Genomic DNA, 22655 nt, shown 5'->3' with positions numbered 1-22655 from the left:
AAAAGCGTTGGTCCTTCTTCTGGATATTAAGAGATGGTAACACTGAGGAGAAAAGTGCTAACACCTTTAAAATATACCGTCAAATAAGATTCACCTTAAATACAGTATGCGTTTCCATCCCTTCTTCTGAATTTCGGCAGGGTTAAATCCATTTGATTTGGTACCCTTATACGTATTCACTATAGTTTACCATGTGAAAGCAAAAAAAGCAAAAAGTGTGTTATAACATTCACCCTTTTCCCAACCACTTTATCCAGTACAGTGTCGCAGGGGAGTCGGAGCCTATCCCAGCACGCACACCGTTTTCCCAGAAGCCAGTTCAGCTTCCAGTATGTCTTTAGACTGTGGGGAGGAAACCCCCCCATGACCACACAGAGAACATGCAGACTCCACACAGACAGTAAAATGGAAACGTACCCCCCAAAATGAATCATGAAATGTCATTAACATAATTAATAATTTATGAAGCAGAAAAAACAGCGTTAATGTGCGCTGAGAGGTGAATAGGCGATATAGTCCTTACAGAAGACTATTGACTTTGAATTGAATGGCAGAATCTCTTATTAAACCCAGAAGCGTTTGGAGTGGAATACCAGCAGACGTTCAGTAGGTCATGACATTTCTTCCAGGACTGAGATGAAGAGCTAAAATCTCTTTTATCTTTCATTCTGACCTCACTATTGTACGGGCAGGAGCCGTGAGGTCAAGCGTTGTGTCAGAAGCAGGATATGAGCTAAAAGAACTTGGCAAGGGACAGTTATCAAAACCAGCGTGACCTTGAGGTGCACAGAAATGAGAGCCACCACTCGTTGGCACTGCCTATTTACTGATTATTCAGGATTTGGTGCCCTTGTTAAGGTTTTCCAGAGCTATTCCCACAGTTATACCGCTCTCGAAACAGCCCAAAGACAGGCGATTCGATTTTTAAGAACTTTAGTTCCTTTTCACAAATAAATACAGAAAATCCTGAAAAGGCAAAACTTTACAGTGTTTTATATACCAAAGGCAGTATAGTGTATGCACACATCTAGTTAAGGTCACAAAGCCAATATAATTAATATTAATTACATTCTATATCTATAGCTCACCGATCATTTTGAATTGCTTCCAAACATGAAAAATGCCATTTTTTCTTTACAGGTGTCACAGGGATCTGAGACACAGTCCTATTCCCTCTATTTTCCACAGATTGTCTGCTTCCTCCCTCCCTATTCTCCACAGATCTCTGTAATAGTCTTTAATAATGGACCGGGCCTGGCTACCTGCTCCCCTGACTGGAACCTCGATGCCTTTGAACACCCCCATGTTCCTCACCCTCCAAAGACATGCTGGTGGGGTAATTGGCTTCTGGGAAAATTGGCCCTGGTGTGAGTGTGTGTCTGTGTGTGTGTCCTGTGATGGACTGGCCCTGTGTGTGTGTGTGTGTGTGTGTGTGTGTGTGTGTGTGTGTGTGTGTGTGTGTGTGTGTGTCCTGTGATGGACTGGCCCTGGTGTGTGTGTGTTCTGTGATGGACTGGCGTCCCATCCAGGGTGTACCGTCCTTCGGATGAGACGTAAAACTGAGGTCCTGACTCTCTGTGGTCATTAAAAATTTCCCATTGGCCCTTACCAATCATGGCCTCCTAATAATCCCCATCTATGAATTGGCTTCATTACTCTGCTCTCCTCCCCACTGAGAGCTGGTGTGTGGTGAGCGTTCTGGCGCACTATGGCTGCCGTCGCATCATCCAGGTGGGGCTGCACACTGGTGGTGGTGGAGGGGATCCCCGTTACCTGTAAAGAGCTCTGAGTGGAGGGTCCAGAAAAGCACTATATAAGTGTAAGCAATTATTATTATTACCCTGTCTTGCACCCGTTGCTTGCTGGGATAGGATAAAGGGGTTAGAAAACGGATGGACGGACATTTCGATTTCCACTTTCACCACTTTCCTCTAGCTAAGGATTTTAACCAAGTTCTCACTAGGAGTCAGACTGCCCAATGGATTTCCAGAAACAAAGGGGAATTTTTAACACGTATTGTATCAATAGGATTAATATATACATACAGGATCTGTGTGTGTGTGTATACTATATTATAGTATATCATAGCAGTTCTAGCTTATAGCTTGCAGTTCTGTTATGATCTATCCTTCCCTATTCTAAGCACTTTGTCAGGTACAGAGTTGCAATGGAGCTGGAGTCTACACCGGTAATATCGTTCACAAGAACGATTTTAAAACGGGGGGGTCGGGTCCAGTTCCCTCTGTTTTGAAGCAGAATTGCCATCGGCGTGCCTCAACACCACACCACACCTTTTTTAAAACCGTTTTGTTAATGAAACGGCAAGATTAGAAAAACAAACAAACAGGTTATCATTGCGTATCCAAAATCAGGATACATATTCAGTCCACTCTTTTTTTTTATTTATGCTTGACAAAAGAACAAAAATTACAATACAAACAAGAGTAAATATAACAATTCAAGACAAAAAATATCGTCAGGGGTACATAGTCTGCAAATACCCCCTTCCATTTTAAAATGCTCAAACACAGGGTACTTCCCAGACCGCTTCATTTTATGTATATAATAACGTGCCATTATAATAGTTAAATTTATTACGAACGAAATTTTAATATTGTTTTCAATGGGGCTGAAACTTAACATAACATATTTTTCATCAAATCAAATATCAATATTGGTTTCTTTTTTAATATAAGTCTGCAACTTAATCCAGAAAATGTTTACCCTAGGACAGAACCAAAACAAATGCTGAATAGTTTCAGGGCTATTGTTACAAAAAAACCCATTTGTCATCTATATTAATTTTAAATCGCTGGGTAACAAGAGTCTTAACTGGGTATGCCCAGTCCACTCGGGCCCTGAATCACAGAGACCAACTATCGCTTTAAGAGTGAAAACCGAAGCTCTTTTACAGACAGAGCAAGGGGGGGTTATCAGCTGACTGGCCTCTTCCGTCGCAACACATGACCAGTGCTGTTTTTTTAGGATACTGGGACGTTGCTGCCAGCAGATGAACTCTTTGCTTTGACTGCTGGCGAAAATTGGATTTCACGCGTGTTGTACGGCTTCTCCGGCCTCCTGGCGACTGCATCTGTCTCACCCCGTGGAGGGAGAGAGAGAAAAAAAAATGATTTCAATCAGATTATGGCTGACGGCTTTATTGAATTACTTGCTGGTCAGCGCCGGCTCGTTTCTCACTTACTCGAGAGTGGAGGCGACGTTTCACAGACCCAACATTGTCCTCATCCTGGCAGACGATTTAGACGTCGCGATCGGTGGGATGGTGCGTATCGCCACACTGGGGGTTATAACGTTTCGCGTCAAAATGACCAGACTGTCCGATTGCATGTGGGGGACATTGTTCTGTAGCTCGACAGAGAGCCCCGACACCCGTCGTCTTGCATCAATCATGCATCAAAACCATAGCGTTAGATGAAAAGAATCCCTGCTTAGAAAAAAAAATACAATCTTTCTTTATACCTGATTAATTAAAGCATCTCGTGCAGATGGACCGGGAGTGAGGTAAAATACTTGGGATTTTTCGTTTTGGAGCTTTTAATAGCATCTCTTCATCTTTTCTACGAATTGCAATGTGCGAGGCATGTGCAGTGTGATTTCTGTGTGTGTGTGCGCAGACAAAACGCAGTTTTTTTCCCAGCCACGGCGCTATGAATTTCCCAAAAAACAAATGTCAGCCGAGCAGTCAGCTGAGGGTCAATACGGCGGAGATAGTCCGAGTCAGCCAACTCACAACAACAACAACAACAACAAAAGCCTTCAGAAAAACACGTTACACTCCAGCAAGCGGGGACTATTAACAGCACAACCAGGTCTTAAAAGAACATTGCAAAACCGTCAGTCTTTTTATTTTGAAGGCTCCGACCTTTTTACCTTCCACAAAGTTACGCTGTTCCTGTACACACGTGTACTGTATGTGAAGCCCCCGTCGAGCTATTTTGTATTTTTTTTTAAGTATGTCGTGCACACATGGTAATTTAAGGGTATATCGTTAGACTCTGTGGCAGTATGATGGTGTCCGGGGTCAGTTCTGGAGCTGGAGTGCTGTCTGTGCGGAGTCTGCATGTTCTACTCTTGTTCACACAGTCGAAAGACATGCTGGTAGGTGAATTGGCTACTGGGAAAACTGGCCCTGGTGTGTGTGTGTCCTGTGATGGCCTGGCCCTGGTGTGAGTGTGTGTGTGTGTCCTGTGATGGACTGGCCCTGGTGTGAGTGTGTGTGTGTGTCCTGTGATGGACTGGCCCTGGTGTGAGTGTGTCTGTGTGTGTCTATGTGTGTCCTGTGTTGGACTGTCCCTGGTGTGAGTGTGTGTGTGTCTATGTGTGTCCTGTGATGGACTGGCCCTGGTGTGAGTGTGTGTGTGTGTCTATGTGTGTCCTGTGTTGGACTGTCCCTGGTGTGAGTGTGTGTGTGTGTCTATGTGTGTCCTGTGATGGACTGGCCCTGGTGTCTGTGTGTGTGTGTGTGTCCTGTGATGGACTGGTGTCCCACCCTGGGTGTACCCTCCCTTGCGCCCGTTGCTTGCTGGGATAGGTTCCAACAAAGACCAGTTTTCCCAGAAGCCCTTAAAACCTCCCAGCATGTCTTTAGACTGTGGCAGGCAACCGGAGCACCTGGAGGAATCCCATGTAGACACGGGGAGAACATGCAAACTCCACACAGACAGGACCCCAGGTCCGGAACTGAACCCAGGGCCCCAGTATTGCGAGGCAGCAATGCTAACTATTGAGCCACTGTGCCAGCGATATCCCTGTCCTCCAGTCTGCAGTGACAGTAATGTAGTGCAGTCAATGTAAACGTTGGTCCACTAGCCGTGAGCCGTGACACACAGTCAACATTGTGATTCCACCTCTCTCACATGTTTTGACTGGAAAGTTGCACCAGGAATAAAGTGCTTCCTATTGAGAATAGTGGACAGGGAACTGGCATATTGGTGGCCTAAATATAAACCATCACTCATTCCAGTGTCTTGACTGTTCGTCAGCCCTTCTGCAACACAATAACTATTTTTAATCCCTCAGCTTTTTTCATCCGTTTTTAACAGCAGCCCCTGGGTTCAGATATTTGGATTATTTTGTCTTTATTTGATTTTTTTTCAGATTCCATTGAAAAAGACTAAGAAGCTCATTGGTGAAGCTGGAATTTCCTTTACAAATGCAGTAAGTGTCTTTTATGTGGATAAAAACTACTCATTCATGCTTGTCCAATGCAGAGGAAGAGTATGTGCCTTCATGGCAGGCTTTTTGTGCATCACTGTAGACCTCATAAATATTTTTTGCAATTAAAAAACAACTTTGGGGTTCCCCTTTGGTTCACATCATAATAAACTTAAGGAACCGAATCTCTTTAGTCTGAAGGGAGTGTCCCACACTGGCAGGCTGGAGGAACTGAGTCTCTTCAGTCTGAAGGGAGTGTCCCACACTGACAGGCTGGAGGAACTGAGTCTCTTCAGTCTGAAGGGAGTGTCCCACACTGACATGCTGGAGGAACTGAGTCTCTTCGGTCTGAAGGGAGTGTCACACACTGGCAGGCTGGAGGAACTGAGTCTTTTCAGTCTGAAGGGAGTGCCCCACACTGACAGGCTGGAGGAACTGAGTCCCTTTAGCCTGAAGGGAGTGTCCCACACTGACAGGCTGAAGGAACTGAGTCTCTTTAGTCTGAAGGGGAGTGTCCCACACTGACAGGCTGAAGGAACTGAGTCTCTTTAGTCTGAAGGGGAGTGTCCCACACTGACAGGCTGAAGGAACTGAGTCTCTTTAGTCTGAAGGGGAGTGTCCCACACTGACAGGCTGAAGGAACTGAGTCTCTTTAGTCTGAGGGGAGTGCCCCACACTGACAGGCTGGAGGAACTGAGTCTCTTTAGTCTGAAGGGGAGTGTCCCACACTGACAGGCTGAAGGAACTGAGTCTCTTTAGTCTGAGGGGAGTGCCCCACACTGACAGGCTGGAGGAACTGAGTCTCTTTAGTCTGAAGGGAGTGCCCCATACTCACCGCCCTCTAGTAGTATAACATTTTTTTTATTATTCTCTGAAAATCCCAATTGTGTCTATATTATTCCTGCAGGCATTGTTTCTGTGGATTCTTCTAATAAACTAGATGGTTTTTTTTTACTGCAGCCTATAAGGGGTGAAAAGAATAATGATGCTATTCTGTACTTACTTGTGTTTTTCTAGTGTGCAATCGTTTTTTTAAGTGTGCGCTTCTTTGGTCTAGCGTGTGTTTCTTTGTCTAGTGCACATTTCTTTCTTCTGCACTTTGGGGCCACTGTAGTAAATTGTTTTTTGCCACATAATTGTGAGAAAATTCTTTATAAGTTAAAGCTGCAGAGTCCAGCATATGCGGTATTGTTTATATTGTACGTGTATGTTATAATGGCTGTTACAAATGTTTCCTTTGTTCATTAAAGAGCTCATCCTGGAAAAAGAGTGTCTGGAAGTTGGAATCTCTACTTATGTTTATTGACATATATCATAGCATATACTCCTGCATGTTTTAGCATATATATTCATGCCTTACAGTACCTTGTCTTACAGTATATGACAGTATGTGTTCAAGTATATAATTATATCATTCCTGACCAGCAATGGAGAGCAGAGAGAATTTTTTTTTCTTATTTATCTAGGATGCAAACAACTATTATCTCGTCCCTCATATCTTTCCATAGCCTGTGTAATACTACTGAATTATACCCCTTTTATCCCTAAAATACAGAATTTCCATTTCTGATCTGTTCCCACGTCTTCCACCAGAAACCACTGTGACTTCGTTTACGTCATACACTACTTGCCCAGGAAATTGATTAAAAAAAACGTGTTTTTTTTTCTTCTTCTTGTGATGAAACTCTCTCCGGTTGGGGTTGAAGCAGGGGAGGTGAGGCGTTAGACACCCGAGGCTTCAGCTGGGGATGAGTAACGGGGAGTGATTTAGCAGGTCCTGAAATCTCGGCCTCAAGAGACGTCTCTGTCCTTCCCAGTATGTAGCCAGTCCCCTGTGCTGCCCCAGCAGAGCCAGTATCCTAACGGGGAAGTATCCTCACAACCACATGGTGGTCAACAACACCCTAGAGGGGAACTGCAGTAGCCCAGCCTGGCAGAAGAGGCACGAGCCCAACACCTTCCCAGCACTGCTCAGCCGGCACGCCCAGTACCAGACCTTCTTCGCAGGGAAGTATCTGAACGAGGTATCTGTCGCCCCTCTGCTAGGACAAGGACAGTCAGCTCTGGGCCTCGGTGGCCACAGAGTCTCCATCTGAGCTCCCATTTGTTCAGCAACAGGCTCACCGCTCTCTCTTTCAGAGAATTCCCAGAAATCCCACCATCTTAACTTCATGAGATCGCTAGGACAGAGGGGCTCCTGAACCCAGCCCTGGATCTGCTGGTTTTTCAGCTCTGCTAATCTCCAGCGCTGATTGATTGCTTTTATTGAGCATGTTTCTTCTGTCAGTGCTGACTCTCGGATATTAGTGGCTCCGAGGAGACTGCTTCCAACAGCTTCGGTGCACAGCACCTCCAGCAGCCTCTCCACTGCTTGCTTGTTCTGGCTAAACAGCTCTCACTAGTTGATCGATTGATGATGAACAGACACAAGTGGGAGTGGCCTTTTATCAGACATGCCCCCCCCAGTGGGAGGGACACCGTGTCAGACACGCCCCTTGGTGGGAGGGACACTATAATCAGACACGCCCCTGATGGGAGGGGCACTGCTTTAGACACATGCACAGTGGGAGTGACGCTGTATCAGGCACACCCCCAGAGGGAGTGACTCTGACGCTGTACCAACCGTGCCCACAGTGGGAGTGACACTGTACCAACCATGCCCACTGTGGGAGTGACACTGTATCAGACACGCCCCCTTTGGGAGTGACACTACCAGACTCCCATGTGAGTGTTTCTTCCTTCTGCAGAGGTCCAAGTGGCTACATTTCAATGATGTAATGAAATGATAACAGTTCTGAAGTCCATGCTAGGTTGGTATCAACTACACATCCCTTTTGACTAAAAGCTGGAAGTAAATTTACAAATATTTCCCATACAAACAGAAAACTGAAAATCAAGTTTGCCTGTGATTCAGAAGAGCTTAGCTGGAACAAAACTCAGAGGACAGTGTTCCACCACCACCTGGGTTCAGAATCACTAATTGAACACCTCCAATATCTCAATATATTAAACACAATTCCTTAACTGTACTGATAGGATAAGCTCTTGCCTTATTTCTGCAATAAAGAGTGGAACATGGTACCTTTATAGTGCAATTTACTACAAGAAATATAATTTATATCATTATACTATCAATATAATATAAATTTAGATCCTACTTCAGCTGTGGTCATTCAAAAGCACTGTTTTGAAGTTAGTTTTGCTGTTCTGATGTCACAGTTCTTAATAATGGTAGATGGGGTGGTTTGGACTACAATTAAGCATCTCTATTCTTTCATACAGCTTTTGGCAATAGATATATCATCAAGCAATGAATTCAAAATGGCCAACTGCGACTTTTTGATTTGCAGGGACTTGTCGTTTTTGTGTTTACTGGGATTGGAGCTGTTATGTCTTCTGACTCCCTGCTCTGTGTCTTTGATGGTGTTTCAGTACGGAAACTCAGAGGCTGGTGGAATTGAACACGTGCCTCCTGGCTGGGATCATTGGTTCGGTCTGGTAAGGAAATCTCTCACCTGCTAAGTCAACACCTACAGCCTCTTGGCTTTCTGGAAAAGTTCCTAAGCAAACACCCCTTTGTTTAACACTGCTGCCGCTGGGCTCTAGAGTTCCTGGGACTGGGTGACCTTGACATTTAATTAGATTAGTCATTCGTGAGCGTTTGTGAAACCGAGGAAGTCTCTAGGACTTGGTTCCCAGTAGAGATCACTGATCATGCTGATAACCTCATTCAAATATTAAATGATGCTTTTAACCTGTCGTATACATGGAGCAAGTGACTCATTTATTTTAGGTGTCTGCCTATGGCGCAGAAGTAATAAACAGAACTTTGTGGGGGACAGAAAATGAAGATTACAGTTTAAATCAAGCAAAAGGTATTGCCCCAGTTTTTCTTGAGGTAGAACTGGTCCTGATGTTGCCCGAAAGAGTGAGAACTCGCTCAGATCACTCAGGAAAGAGCAACAGCAACAAAATAAACACATAGAAAGTGGTTCAATTCTCCTGCTCGTAACTCAGTGGATCAACAGCTTAGTTTTTATATGGTTGTGATTTAAAACTTAGTCTGGGGCATGCCACCTCTAATCCTCTCTTTAAATTGGCAGTAGCTGAAGCAGGAGGGTTAGATTAGTCTAGTTCTGGATCTCCAACCCTTATTGAGGAGAGTGCCGGTCCAGTTAGTACAGGGGTCTCTGACCCTGGTTCTGGTGAGTACCGGTAGAGTCAGTACAGGGGTCTCTGACCCTGGTTCTGGAGAGTGCTGGTCCAGTCAGTACAGGGTTCTCTGTCTCTGGTTCTGGAGAGTGCCGGTCCAGTCAGTACAAGGATCTCTGACCCTGGTTCTGGAGAGCGCCAGTCCAGTTAGTACAGGGGTCTCTGACCCTGGTTCTGGAGAGTGCCGGTCTAGTCAGTACAGGGGTCTCTGTCTCTGGTTCTGGAGAGTGCCGGTCCAGTCAGTACAAGGATCTCTGACCCTGGTTCTGGAGAGCGCCAGTCCAGTTAGTACAGGGGTCTCTGACCCTGGTTCTGGAGAGTGCCAGTCTAGTTAGTACAGGGGTCTCTGACCCTGGTTCTGGAGAGTGCCGGTCCAGTCAGTACAGGGGTCTCTGACCCTGGTTCTGGAGAGTGCCGGTTTAATTAGTACAGGGGTCTCTGTCTCTGGTTCTGAAGAGTGCCGGTCCAGTCAGTACAGGGGTCTCTGACCCTGGTTCTGGAGATCCCTGATGCAGTTACTCTTGTAGGTCACCTGTTTTTAAAGATTGGCTGCACCAAGCTTGATTAATAGCTAAATCAAAACCTGAATTGTTTAAGACTTCTGATCCCCAAAGGCTGAAGAGCACTTCGATTTTACTTCTAGATGATCTCTAAATGACTTAATGTTGTAAATCACCTTGGTGATTTAATAGTGAGCTGCTAGACTGGGGCTCCCGTAGAAACACTGCCCTCCAGGACCCCAGGGGGCCAGTATGTGGTACTGACTGGAAAAAAACAAGGGCAGCATGGTGGGGCGGCGGTGGTCAGCATTGCTGCCTTGCAGCATCAGGGTCCTGGGGTCTCAATTCCTGGAGTACTGTCTGCATGGAGTTTGCACGTTCTCCCCATGTTCGCATGGCTTCCTCTGGGTGGTCCGGTTTCCTTCGACAGTGCAAGGCATGATGGTAGGTTAGCTGAATTCTGGGAAAACTTGCCCTGAAGTCTGGGTGCGTGCCTGTGTGTGTCCCGCAGTGGACTAGCGTCCCATCCAGGGTGTACCCTGCCTTGCGCCTGTTAGAAAATGGATAGATATGGAAGAAACAGCCTCACAAGCTCATATGAATGTGTTTCCCTGCAGGAGAAGAACTCCAAGTACTACAATTACACACTGTCAGTGAATGGCAAAGCAAGGAAATATGGAGAGAACTACAGCAAGGACTACCTGACGGATGTGTTGGTAAGACAGGGGACGAGGAGAGTAGGAGCCTGAGGCTGTATCAAATTGTGTGAGAGTTTGTCTGTGCAACACACTGCTGCTTTGCCAGCTGAAATAAACAGTAGTTTTCCCTCTCTTGTCGTGCGGTGTGTAAGTAAATATCCAGGCCACAGCATGATTTGTTTTTAATAAGGCTCATACTTTCATACATCTGTAGGTGCTGCTCTTGGCTAGAGCGGTATTTTCCGCTGCCTGGTTCCACAGAAAAGGCAAACTCATTATCTCTTACGTTAGGAAAATAGCCCAGTTCTTAATCTGCCAATAAAGTTGAAGGAAGGAGGAGTCTGATATAAATAACGCTAAGGTTAAGGTTTGGTCTGTGGCTATTGTCGTCTTTAGGGATTTGTTAACATGCTATTATTCTGCTATAGAGGTTTGTTATCATGTCTCCCTGCCTATTTAGCTCTATGCAGTATATAATTCATGAATTGCTTCAAAATTCAATTTGCAACCCCTAACTGGATTAAAGAATAACCACTGATTCTGTAATAAAGTGAACCTTAAGATAGGTAGGAGCTCAGGCATGTTACTCTATCAAATGAGGATGACTGGATTCTTGGTTTCTCTCTGCACATTAAGTAATATGTTTATAGTGCACTATACTTCACTATCAGGTTCTATGGTTTTGCAGTATTAAAAGTCAGCCTTTTAGCTAAAGTGAAGTGGTCAAGATATAATTTGATATTCATCAATAGTGAGTGTATCTATGTTTCTCATTTTAATCTTTATCTATATAAATAGATGGTTGTCATAGAATGTTCATAATTATGAGGGCTAATTTTATATTCCTAATTATACATTATCTGTAGATTTGTAGTACTGGAGTGGTTAGACTGATATGAGGCTCCGAACTGAATTGCAGGTTATTTTTTCGATGTCATTTAAACTCATTGAGATAATATGAAAGTGAGTGCATCCATTTTTCCAGGTATCCAGTGCGTAAGTAAGTAGGGCCCTAATTGCTAATATACTCAAATATTGCATTATATACGAATGTCACCTGGTAACCTGTATTTTTCTTTTTATATGATGTAGTTTTAACTGTCAGTCTGAGGTATTATGTCTAATTGCCCTTAATTGTGTTAAGCATATATTGATCGGACTAGCTGTGTAAGAATTTCACCTGTAATGGGTTTCTTTTTTGGATGTAGTTTTAACTGTCATGAGAACATACGATTGTACGAAAAGATATAGCCGTTATCCAGCCTGTTTGGTTTTTAGCTGTTAACTGATCTAAGGAGGTTATCCAGCATACTGTATTGGCTTCAACCACATGGCTGGGAGTTCCACACTCCCACCACCCTTTGTGCAAAGAACTGCCTCCTATCCTCAGTTTTAAACACTGCACTCCCAGGTGGTTTCCACTTGGGTCCTCTGGTTTATGTTTCAGAAAAGCCGGTGGGCTGACTTGTCCAGTGCTCTTGGGGGACTTCGAATACTGGTGTTCAGAAGGGCGCGCATTGATACTGTCCGTGTCTGCCGTCTCGGAAACAGTGTCTCGTTGTGCTTACCGGCAGGCAAACGCGTCACTGAACTTCCTAGACTACAAGTCCTCCTCCCGGCCTTTCTTCCTGATGATCTCCACGCCTGCACCCCACTCTCCCTGGACAGCCGCCCCGCAGTATGAGAAAAGCTTTGCGGGTGTCAGAGCTCCCCGGGAGGCTAATTTCGACGTTCACGGGAAGGTACGGCCACAAAACTCCCATCAGGTAGCCCATCCATCCATATTCTAACTGCTTCTTCCAGTACAGGGTACAGGATAGCTGGAGGCTATCCCAGCAAGCAACGGGCAGAAGGCAGGGTACACCCTGGACAGGACGCCAGTCCATTGCAGGGCACACACACGCACTCACACCAGGGCCAGTTTTCCCAGAAGCCAATTTACCTGCCAGCTTGAACTGTGGGAGGAAATGCACAATAACACATGCTTAATTGTGTTAAGCATATATTTATCAGACTAGCTGTGTAAGAATTTCACCCGTAATGTCGGTTTTTGGATGAAGTTTTAACAGGGTGAACATGCAAACTCCACACAGACGGCAACCCAGGTCCAGAATTGCGCCCAGGGCCTCAGCAGCATTGCTAACGATTATACCACTGTGCTGCCCCTCTCGACCATTTAAAATAAGATAAAACAAGATTTTAAGCAAATGCAGATTCATAAGCCAAGAGCCGATTCAATAAGAAAGTCAAAACTTGTATTTATTCTCATGCAAAACCACCTTCTTCATAACTTAGGACACACCTACCCGGACTGTTGCTGCAGGAGCTGTGATTCATTGCAGATCTAACAATAGTGCAATGCAGCCGGCTGTCCAGTTTTTTCCAGAAGCCAGTTAACCCACTAGCGTGTGTTTGGACTGTGGGAGGATAACAGAGCAGCTGGAGGACACCCACACGAACCCGAGGAGAACATGCAAACTCCACACAGACAGCACCCCAGGTCCGGAATCTAACCCAGGGCCCCAGCGCTGCTCACCACTCCACCACCCTGTCACCCCCTCCCTGTATGATATACATAAAAAATGAATCGCAAATCAAATCGTTTGTAAGATTATAAGAGGCCTCACTACGGTCCTCCCTAGCTCGAGAAGTGACTTACTTTCTCTCTAGGGGAAACACTGGCTGATCCGACAAGCCCGGACCCCAATGTCCAATTCCTCCGTCCAGTTCCTGGACGACGTCTACAGGAGAAGGTGAGTTTTGCCGTTGATAGCCGTGGGGAAACCCCTTTCTTAATCCAAGGGCCTGCATGGTGTCAGACTTCAGTTAGACTCCTTTCCCTCGTGCTTTAAAGACACGTCCCCTGCTGGAACTCCGGGTCTTTATTTAGGCTCGGCTGGCCAGCGTTCTGTGTTGAGGGTCAAACCTGTTTTGTGCCAAGCTTCTCCTGTTTCCTAACACCGCATAAATGGGAAGACAGCAGGCTGTTCATGGCTGCGTTTGAACTGTTAAAATACCCCCTAGAAATGCCTGTGATGTAGAACTGATCTCTCAGAGAGCGATGGAGCCTTTCTGCGGCCTCCTCCTGTTCTCAGTTTTAAGTATACTTCCGTGCTTGTTCCACACTCCCACCGCCCTTTGTGTAAAGACGCTGGTCCTGTGTGTCGGTATTGAATGCGCTGCCCTTACTTTCTACTAGTGCCTTCTGGTTCATGTTTCACTCATGTTTCACTGTTCATCCTGAAGAAGATCTCTGTGCAATGGAAGATTCTGAATATTTGAATCAGTGCCTCAAGGCTGAGAGATCTCATATGGGCTTTCTCTGTCATCCAATTTGCAAATCACATAGAAGCATACTATAGTATTGCACAGTGTTGTACTATCCGGTTTACAGATATAATAATAATAATTGCTTACACTTACATAGCGCTTTTCTGGACACTCCACTCAAAGTGCTTTACAGGTAATGGGGATCCCCTCCACCACCACCAGTGTGCAGCATCCACCTGGATGATGCGACGGCAGCCAAAGTGCGCCAGAACGCTCACCACACACCAGCTCTCAGTGGGGAGGAGAGCAGAGTGATGAAGCCAATTCATAGATGGGGATTATTAGGAGGCCATGATTGGTAAGGGCCAATGGGAAATTTGGCCAGGACACTGGGGTAACACCCCTACTCTTTTCGAGAAACACCCTGGGATTCTTAATGACCACATAGAGTCAGGACCTTGGTTTTACGTCTCATCCGAAGGACGGCAACTGTTTACAGTCTGCTGTCCCCGTCACTATACTGGAGCATTAGGACCCACACAGACCGCAGGGTGAGCGCCCCCTGCTGGCCCCACTAACACCTCTTCCAGCAGCAGCCTTAGTTTTTCCCAGGATTCTCCCATCCAGGTACTGACCAGGCTCACACCTGCTGAGCTTCAGTGGGGCTGCCAGTTGTGAGTTGCAGGGTGATATGGCTGCTGGAATATAAGCAAAAATTAAGCATTCGGTTTTGGTTGCCAAATAGGAACTGTAACTCCGAAGCTGTGGACTTGAGTCTGTTTCTGTCCCAGGTGGCAGACTCTGCTGTCTGTAGATGACCTTGTTGAAAAGCTGGTGCAGCATCTGGACACAAGTGGAGAGCTGCAGAACACATACATATTCTTCACCTCTGACAACGGCTATCACACAGGTGCGAAAATAATAATAATGCGGATTATGCATTTAAGAAAGGTTACAAAGGTTACTCAGCGGACGGTTGAGATGAAACAGATGTTTCTGAAAGGAGCTGGAGTATCATCCTCTGCAAGGTGGCTGGGTAGCTTGTTCCATACACCCACAACCCTTTGCGTAAAGGAACGCCTCCTGTTTTCAGTTTCAAATGCCCTTCCATGTAGTTTCCACCTGAGCCCTCTGGTTCTTGTTTCAGTGTTGATCCCTGAGAAATCTGCAGAGTAGTCTTTGTCACTGCCTTTGAAGATTTTGAAAACTTGTATCGGGTCCCTACATTATTAACGTGCTTTGCATCTTGAAGGATCCCCAAAGCACTTTATTAAGAAAACGTTTGAGAGGTCAGATTGTCAAAGTCTGGAGAAGGATGCAGCCAGGACAATGTCTTTACAGTGTCATGGGATCTTAAATGCCCAAGCAATTAGGAGTTTTAAATCTGAAAACAGGAGACGCGTCTTTACACAAAGGGTTGTGGGAGAATGGAGCAAGCTACTAGCCATATTGTTGAAGCCGAGGGTGTCTTGCAGTAAAGAGATGAATGAGATTTTTGGATCAGTTAGGTACTGGAAACCTTGTCTCTCCCCTCTCCCAGGCCAGTTCTGTGTGTGTTTGAATCAGCCTAGCACAGGCCTGTCTCTCCCCTGTCCCAGGCCAGTTCTGTGTGTGTTTGAATCAGCCTAGCACAGGCCTGTCTCTCCCCTGTCCCAGGCCAGTTCTGTGTGTGTTTGAATCAGCCTAGCACAGGCCTGTCTCTCCCCTGTCCCAGGCCAGTCCTGTCTGTGTGAATCAGCCTAACACAGGCCTGTCTCTCCCCTGTCCCAGGCCAGTTCTCCCTACCTGTAGACAAGCGACAGCTCTATGAGTTTGACATCAAAGTCCCCCTGCTGGTGAGGGGGCCTGGCATCAAACCCAACCAGACTTGCCAGGTGAGGGTGTTCTCTCCATCTGTGCGCTTCAAGCTTCTCCCTTTACTCTCACACTGCTTCTGATTTTCTCGTGGGACTCCTGGGTCTTCCTTGTCGAAATCGGGGCGCGTGGTAAAGAGCGGGGTGCTTGGGTGGAAAGTCGCCGTGAAATATAGTTTCGGGATGGAAAATTTCGGGTGAAGGAACACGTTTCTGAAATGTGGTGCCCCCTGTAAGCGGTGGGGCGTCCCGGAGCCTGCTGGGTAAAGAGCCCTGCGCAAGAGGACAGCAGCAGTGATCTCACCTGGGATTTGAACCCGCAACCCTCCCTGCTTTGTAACTCCATCTGAGACTCTCGCCTTTTCATTTTTGTTTTTTCCGGTTAGATGCTTGTCGCCAATATAGATCTTGGGCCAACGATCATGGACATCGCGGGACACAGCGTGAACCAGACGCAGATGGATGGGATGTCTTTTCTGCCCCTCATGGTAAATCCCTCCAGCCTCTTTGATTGCATTTAGATCCAAGTGACGCTGTAAGTCGGGATGCATTCATTTCCTGAAGAAATGTGTTTGTTTTTTTTTGTGGCAGTAAAACCTGTTGTCACATGGATGTAAGGACCACATGTAGGCTGTCCAAATCTGAGATCACTCTTCTGGCCCAAGCCATTACCTACGCTAGATCGTCTTCCTTCCACTTGCTAAACCCACGCAAACGTGCTTGTCTGAATCGATTTGGCATTTTGCAGCCCAGGTTCGTGTGTGAAAGAGCCTGAAAGAACAGGTTCCTGCCTATTTGGTATCCACTCGTGCACTCGGATACGTGCGTGTTTGTTCATTGAAAACAGAACCTGAAGAAGCAGAGTTCAAGTTCAAGTTTATTGTTATTTATACTCATATACAGGTATATGGACTAACAAAATGCTATTTAGCTAGCTCTCAGGCGATACGTAGTACAAAAAAAAACAACAACAATACAATTGTATAATGAAAGAAAGACAGAGACAACAGGCAGTGTGCAAAACAACATCGGATGTGCAAAAACATACATCAACAGAATGAAATAAAGGATGGAAAATTATGGGGAGTGAGCTTTTTGACATGTGAGGTAGAGGTAGATTTCAATGTGTGTGTGAGTTTTTGGTAAGAGAGAAGGCACTGTGAGGTTCAGATCGTAGGTGAGAGAGGCTGGGAGTTGAATAGTTTGATAGTGCGGGGGTAAAAACTGTCTCTGAGTCTGGTAGTCCGGGCCCGAATCCTCCGGTACCGTTTCCCAGATGGTAGAGGGTCATACAGTCTGTAGCTGGGGTGTGTGGGGTCTTTGATGATGCTTAGAGCTTTCCTCGAGCACCGTCTGTCATAAATGTCCTGGATGGATAGGAGGGCAACCCCAGCGATGGGCTGGGCAGTTTTCACCACCCGCTGTAGGGCTCTGCGGTCAGCATTACTGCAGTTGCCCTACCATACAGAGCTGTGGTAGATGTAGTTTGTAAGCCTGAAGTCGACGTGACAACCTGGTTTGTGACGCTGTGGAGACGCGCTCTGTCCTCGGATGTGGGAGCCCCAGGGGGCCAGCTGACGCTGGAAACCAAAGGGCTTGGATGGTGGCCCAGTCGGGTGTACGTGCCGGTCCGTCACGGCCTGTACCCGCACTCTCACTGAACCCCGGGGGTGGGCACGGTGTTCTTCCAGAGCGGCCAGGGGAGTAATGTCACCTGGAGGACCGACGTCTTGCTGGAGTACAACGGGGAAGGAGGAGACGATGGTGACCCGTCCTGCCCTGTCCTGGGACCGGGAGTGTCGGTAAGCACTGGCAGCCCTCTCCAGGAGGGGGGGGCCTTCTCACAGCTGGGAGGAAACCAGCCGGCACTGTTTCAATAGGCACAAGGCAGGATACACCCTGGGCAGGACACCAGTCCATCACAGGACACACACACACTCACACCAGGGCCAGTTCATCACAGGACACACACACAGTTACACACACACTGAGACCGGGGCCAGGACACACACAGACACACACACACACACTCACACCAGGGCCAGTTCATCACAGGATGGACACACACACTCACACCAGGGCCAGTCCATCACAGGATGGACACACACACTCACACCAGGGCCAGTCCATCACAGGACGGACACACACACTCACACCAGGGCCAGTCCATCACAGGACGGACACACACACTCACACCAGGGCCAGTCCATCACAGGACGGACACACACACACTCACACCAGGGCCAGTCCATCACAGGACGGACACACACACACTCACACCAGGGCCAGTCCATCACAGGACGGACACACACACTCACACCAGGGCCAGTCCATCACAGGATGGACACACACACACACACACACACACACACACACACACACACACACACACACTGACTGACTGACTGACTGACTGACTGACTGACTGACTGACTGACTGACTGACTGACTGACTGGAGGAAATCCCTGTGAAGACAGGGATAACATGCAAACTCCACACAGACAGCACCCCAGGAATTGAAGCCAGGGCCATAGCGCTGTGAGGCGGCACTGCTGACTTCAGATTCCTGCCATATGAACCTTTATAACACTGTCACGTTTCTGCAGAGTGCTGGGATAACTTTAACCCGCCCCTGTGGTAGATGCTGTTGCCTCAAGCCACGGTATGAGATATTGCAGAGTTTTAGCAAGTCTTGCAAACAGAAAGACTAAGTCCACTCAAAGCTAAAATCTAAGCTTCCCTTATCGCCACTAACACTGTGAAGGTACTCCAGCAATTACACCCAGGTCAGAATGTGCATTTTAACCCCCAATACAAAACTGCAGTAATTGACTAATTCACACTTGAAAAAGGGTCAATAGTGAAAAAAAGCTTATTCTTCTTGTGAGTGTGGAATTAACCTTTACTATTTGCATTATAATGTCCACTTGGTGAGACTATCAGACTATCTGTGTTTTGGTGCCCTCTAATGGTTAGTGTTGGTCATTGCGGTCTCAGACTTCGGCATGGGACAGGCCAAGTGTTAAATAAATAACTAGTAGTTCAGGTGGGGAGCTGCGTCAGCATGCTGTGGACTTGTAGAGGAACAAGTGAAAGGTTTATTACATGCTGAAACGAGAAGAAAGAAAACAGCGTTTTGGCTGTGGAGCCTTCTTCGGGTGTGTATAAAATGTGTACTGGGTCGCAGCAGGTGTAGGAAAACAAGTACTGATGTTTCTTCACTCACATTTACAGATACCCCAGTTTTGCCTCAACATACCGTGCTTCAGGGACAAGTTCTCGAGTGCCTCCCTTTTATCTGCCATCTGCTTTTTGAAACATGGAGAGATTTTAATAAGTAGGCGTGGAGTTTCAGGGCTGTTTCTCTTCAATTGCAGACCAATGGAAATGCCTGTTAATGTTCATTCGATCTAATTGGCCCCTATAAAGGAGAAAGGAATTGAAAAGTGTCCTTCTTCTGAGGGGCGAGGGTGGGTAGGGGCAGGCTGTGGGAGTGGGCTGTGTGTTCTGTGGCTGGTTCACTGCTCCTCTGAGGGGCGAGGGTGGGTAGGGGCAGGCTGTGGGAGTGGGCTGTGTGTTCTGTGGCTGGTTCACTGCTCCTCTGAGGGGCGAGGGTGGATAGGAGTGGGCTGTGGGAGTGGGCTGTGTGTTCTGTGGCTGGTTCACTGCTCCTCTGAGGGGCGAGGGTGGGTAGGGGCAGGCTGTGGGAGTGGGCTGTGTGTTCTGTGGCTGGTTCACTGCTCCTCTGAGGGGCGAGGGTGGATAGGAGTGGGCTGTGGGAGTGGGCTGTGTGTTCTGTGGCTGGTTCACTGCTCCTCTGAGGGGCGAGGGTGGGTAGGAGCAGGCTGTGGGAGTGGGAGAACAGATAAGTGGGCACAGGAAGTGTGGTGGAAGACGAGAAGAGGACATTGCCGAATGGGGGAACCGGTAGAAGTTGGAGACTGAGAATAAGTAGGAGCAGGGAGTACCGAAGGAGGAGGGTGGGGATTTTGGTCATGAGCATCAACAGCCAAGCCAGTGAAGGGACTGGAACAGCGGCGTCTCCATCTGATGTACGTTTTTTGTGTGATTTCTTTTTTTTTTTCCGTTCTAAGCAATGTTTCCCAGACTGCGTCTGTGAAGACGCCTCCAACAACACGTACACCTGCGTCCGAACCCTGGCGGAGGGAGCAAACCTGCAGTACTGCGAGTTCGAGGACAGCGAGGTGAGGCGGCGCAACGTGAATTCAGGCTTCGAGTGAACGTCTCCTTCGGGGTTTCTGTAGACGTCCCAGGGGACCCCCCTCCCTCTCGCCCGTGGCGAGACCAGGGGTTTGAAACAGCAGGGCGACTTACAGAACTTTCCACAACGTTTGCAATGTTGTGCTCAATTCGAAATGTATTTTGTGACCGGGACTTCTGAGAAACTGGGACTGTGTCTCCCCTTGAATGCGAGAGAGTGGCCCGTCTGTGGTAATGTCTCCGGCGTGACCTCCTCTTCCTGCAGCTCTTTGTGGAGGTTTACAACCTGACGGCCGACCCATTCCAGCTGATCAATATCGCCAAAACCATTGACCAGGAGGTGCTGGAGAAGATGAACCGCAGGACCATAATGCTGCAGACCTGCTCCGGGCTGAGCTGCCGAACTCCTGGAGTGTTCGAGCCGAGGTCGGGTCAGCACCGTCTTTCGCTGTACCTTTCTGTTAGTCTGTTAGATGTGCCTGCTTGTCGACACAGTCCTGACAATCAGCTGTATACAATCTGCACAGGAAAAGTAACAAACAAGAAAAAGAGCATTCAGCCTTATTAGCCCCTTTGTTAGTAGCGAATTAAATTGCGGAACATATCCAGACATTCCTTGAAAGAAGTTGGGGTTCAGCACCATGGCCAGGCAGCTTGTTCCACACTCCCACAACTCTTTGTGTAAAGACGTGTTTCCTGTCCTGACTGGATGATCTCATCCAGCTGTATCTTGAAAGAAGCCAGGCTTCAATAACATAGCTGGGTAACTTGTTCCACACTCCTGCCACTCCTTGTGTAAAGGGGGGGCCATCTGTACTTTTAAATGCTCTTCCAGTTAGTTCCCGCTTGTGTGATTTGTGGTGTTGAAGCCGATAACCTGGCTTCTTTCAAGAACCGTCTGGGTGAGATCCCCCAATCAGCACAAGAAACACCTCTTTACACAAAAGGTGGTGGAGGTGTGGAACAAGCCCCCAGACCATGTAGCTGATACCCTGGCTTCTTGTAAGAACCAGCTTAGGTCAATTAGCTACTATCAAACGGGTTCCAGACAGGCCAAATGGTCTCCTGTCTTTTGTAACCTCTCTTATGTTCTTAGATGTTCTGTCCAGCAGTGGGTAAGGGAGTCGTTTCCTCTCTCTCTCAGGTACAGGTCTGATGCACGGTTCGTGTTGAATAGCAACCATCCAAGGGCAAGAGAACTGCTGCAGTCATTGAAGTAACGTAGAGACTGGACTGCAGGACAAACCCCGACCACATATCCTGTCTGTCCTCGCAAAGACTTCCTTTTTGGTTGTCTAGTACCGCCTCTGCTGCAGAAGACGGGCACAAAGACGATGAGATCAAGTATGTGCAGGACTGATAAGCTGCCTTCAGAAAACTCGGGCCTTTACCCGAAAACTTTCACAATTCTAATACGGTTATATACAACACTGAAAAACAAAATGAGCACCACCGTTTTAAGTATAAAAGGAATATCTCGCCTTTAGCCTTTTGCAGCACTTTTAAAACGGGTGGACTCTTAGCCAGCATTAATGAAATAACTGTGCATATCTCCTGCACGACCCAGCTGAACGTCAAGCATATTAATCAACCACACACTGACATTTTTCACAGTACACTTTCACTTAAGAACCAAGAGTTATTTATAGATCGTCTCGACAAAAGGACACACTAGACTGATAATGCCTGGACTGGCTCACAATCTCCGTCTGTGGATATGTTTTTGTGAAATTTGTTGCAGCTCTTTTGATAACACTAGTCATTTCCCAACACAGCCTGGTTTTCTTTTCCACTAGTGTCTAGTTGAGTGTCTTCAGGCTGTGATTTCAGGTTCTGTACGGAATCTGTGGTTTGAAACTATTTTTAAGTGTCCCGGTAGTGGATGTCCTTGAGTTTTGGGTTGAAACCTGTGATCAGCCCTTCTAAGAAGAAAAAGTGCCCTTGGTTTCAAATACTTGCTGTGGGCGACTTGTTTCTCAGGGAACACCATAAGACCCTGTAATAAAGCCCAAAAGCTCGGGAGAGTGGACTGAAAATGGGATTATATCAACATGCCAAAAAGATGGATAAAGTTGCAATGCAGGCACTCCTGAACTTGCTCTGTGTGTATATACGCAGGATTCATACTATGCATTGTGACGAGATCATTATCTATGTCTGGCGGTTGTTGGCCTATTCCCATAATATATGATGCAGCATTGCGATACTGCAATCCGATCAAAAACAGGAGTGAAAGCTGGTTTTCTCCTTAAAGAGACTGACATGTGACATCTCTGTGTTATTGGAGCAGCAGAAAATTTCCTTTTTTTTTCCTTCTTAAACATCCTGTGCTTGACAGCAAATGCCCTAGGACAAGTAAGATAAGAAGAGGGGCAACCTGGTGGTGGAGTGGTGGGCATTGCTGCCTCACAGCACTGAGGCCCTGGGTTCAATTCTTGGGGTGCTGTCTGTGTGGAGTTTGCATGTTCTCCCCCGTATTTATGTGGGTTTCCTCCCACAGTCCAAAGACATGCTGGTAGGTTAACTGGCCCTGGAGTGAGTGAGTGTGTGTGTGTGTGTCCTGTGATGGACTGGTGTCCCATCCAGGGTGTACCCTGCCTTGCGCCCATTGCTTGCTGGGATAGATTGGCTTGGGATACATACAAAAACTAATGAGGCACTGAAATAAGAAAGTGGTGCAGTGATTCGCATTGGTGCCACGCTCAGTTCTGTGTGGAGTTTGCAT

At 46.9% G+C, this 22655-nt stretch overlaps 1 protein-coding gene across 1 annotated transcript; it reads left to right on the top strand.

Moving 5' to 3' along the window:
• Positions 1 to 2984: 2984 nt before the first annotated feature.
• gnsa (glucosamine (N-acetyl)-6-sulfatase a) lies at positions 2985 to 22587 on the top strand. The gene is made up of 14 exons (XM_088923118.1): positions 2985 to 3283; positions 5119 to 5178; positions 6993 to 7199; positions 8608 to 8673; positions 10505 to 10603; positions 12160 to 12327; positions 13256 to 13338; positions 14647 to 14765; positions 15626 to 15729; positions 16095 to 16196; positions 17400 to 17510; positions 19804 to 19914; positions 20196 to 20356; positions 21075 to 22587. Exons 1-14 carry the CDS (start codon positions 3128 to 3130, stop codon positions 21148 to 21150), a joined length of 1623 nt encoding a protein of 540 aa, XP_088779244.1. The 5' UTR covers positions 2985 to 3127; the 3' UTR covers positions 21151 to 22587.
• The last annotated feature ends 68 nt before the right edge of the window (positions 22588 to 22655 follow it).

Source organism: Atractosteus spatula, chromosome 8 (assembly GCF_055471065.1).
Source record: "Atractosteus spatula isolate fAtrSpa1 chromosome 8, fAtrSpa1.hap1, whole genome shotgun sequence".
In the NCBI taxonomy this organism is placed as follows: Eukaryota; Metazoa; Chordata; class Actinopteri; order Semionotiformes; family Lepisosteidae; genus Atractosteus; species Atractosteus spatula.
This window is presented reverse-complemented; position numbering and strand designations above follow the sequence as displayed.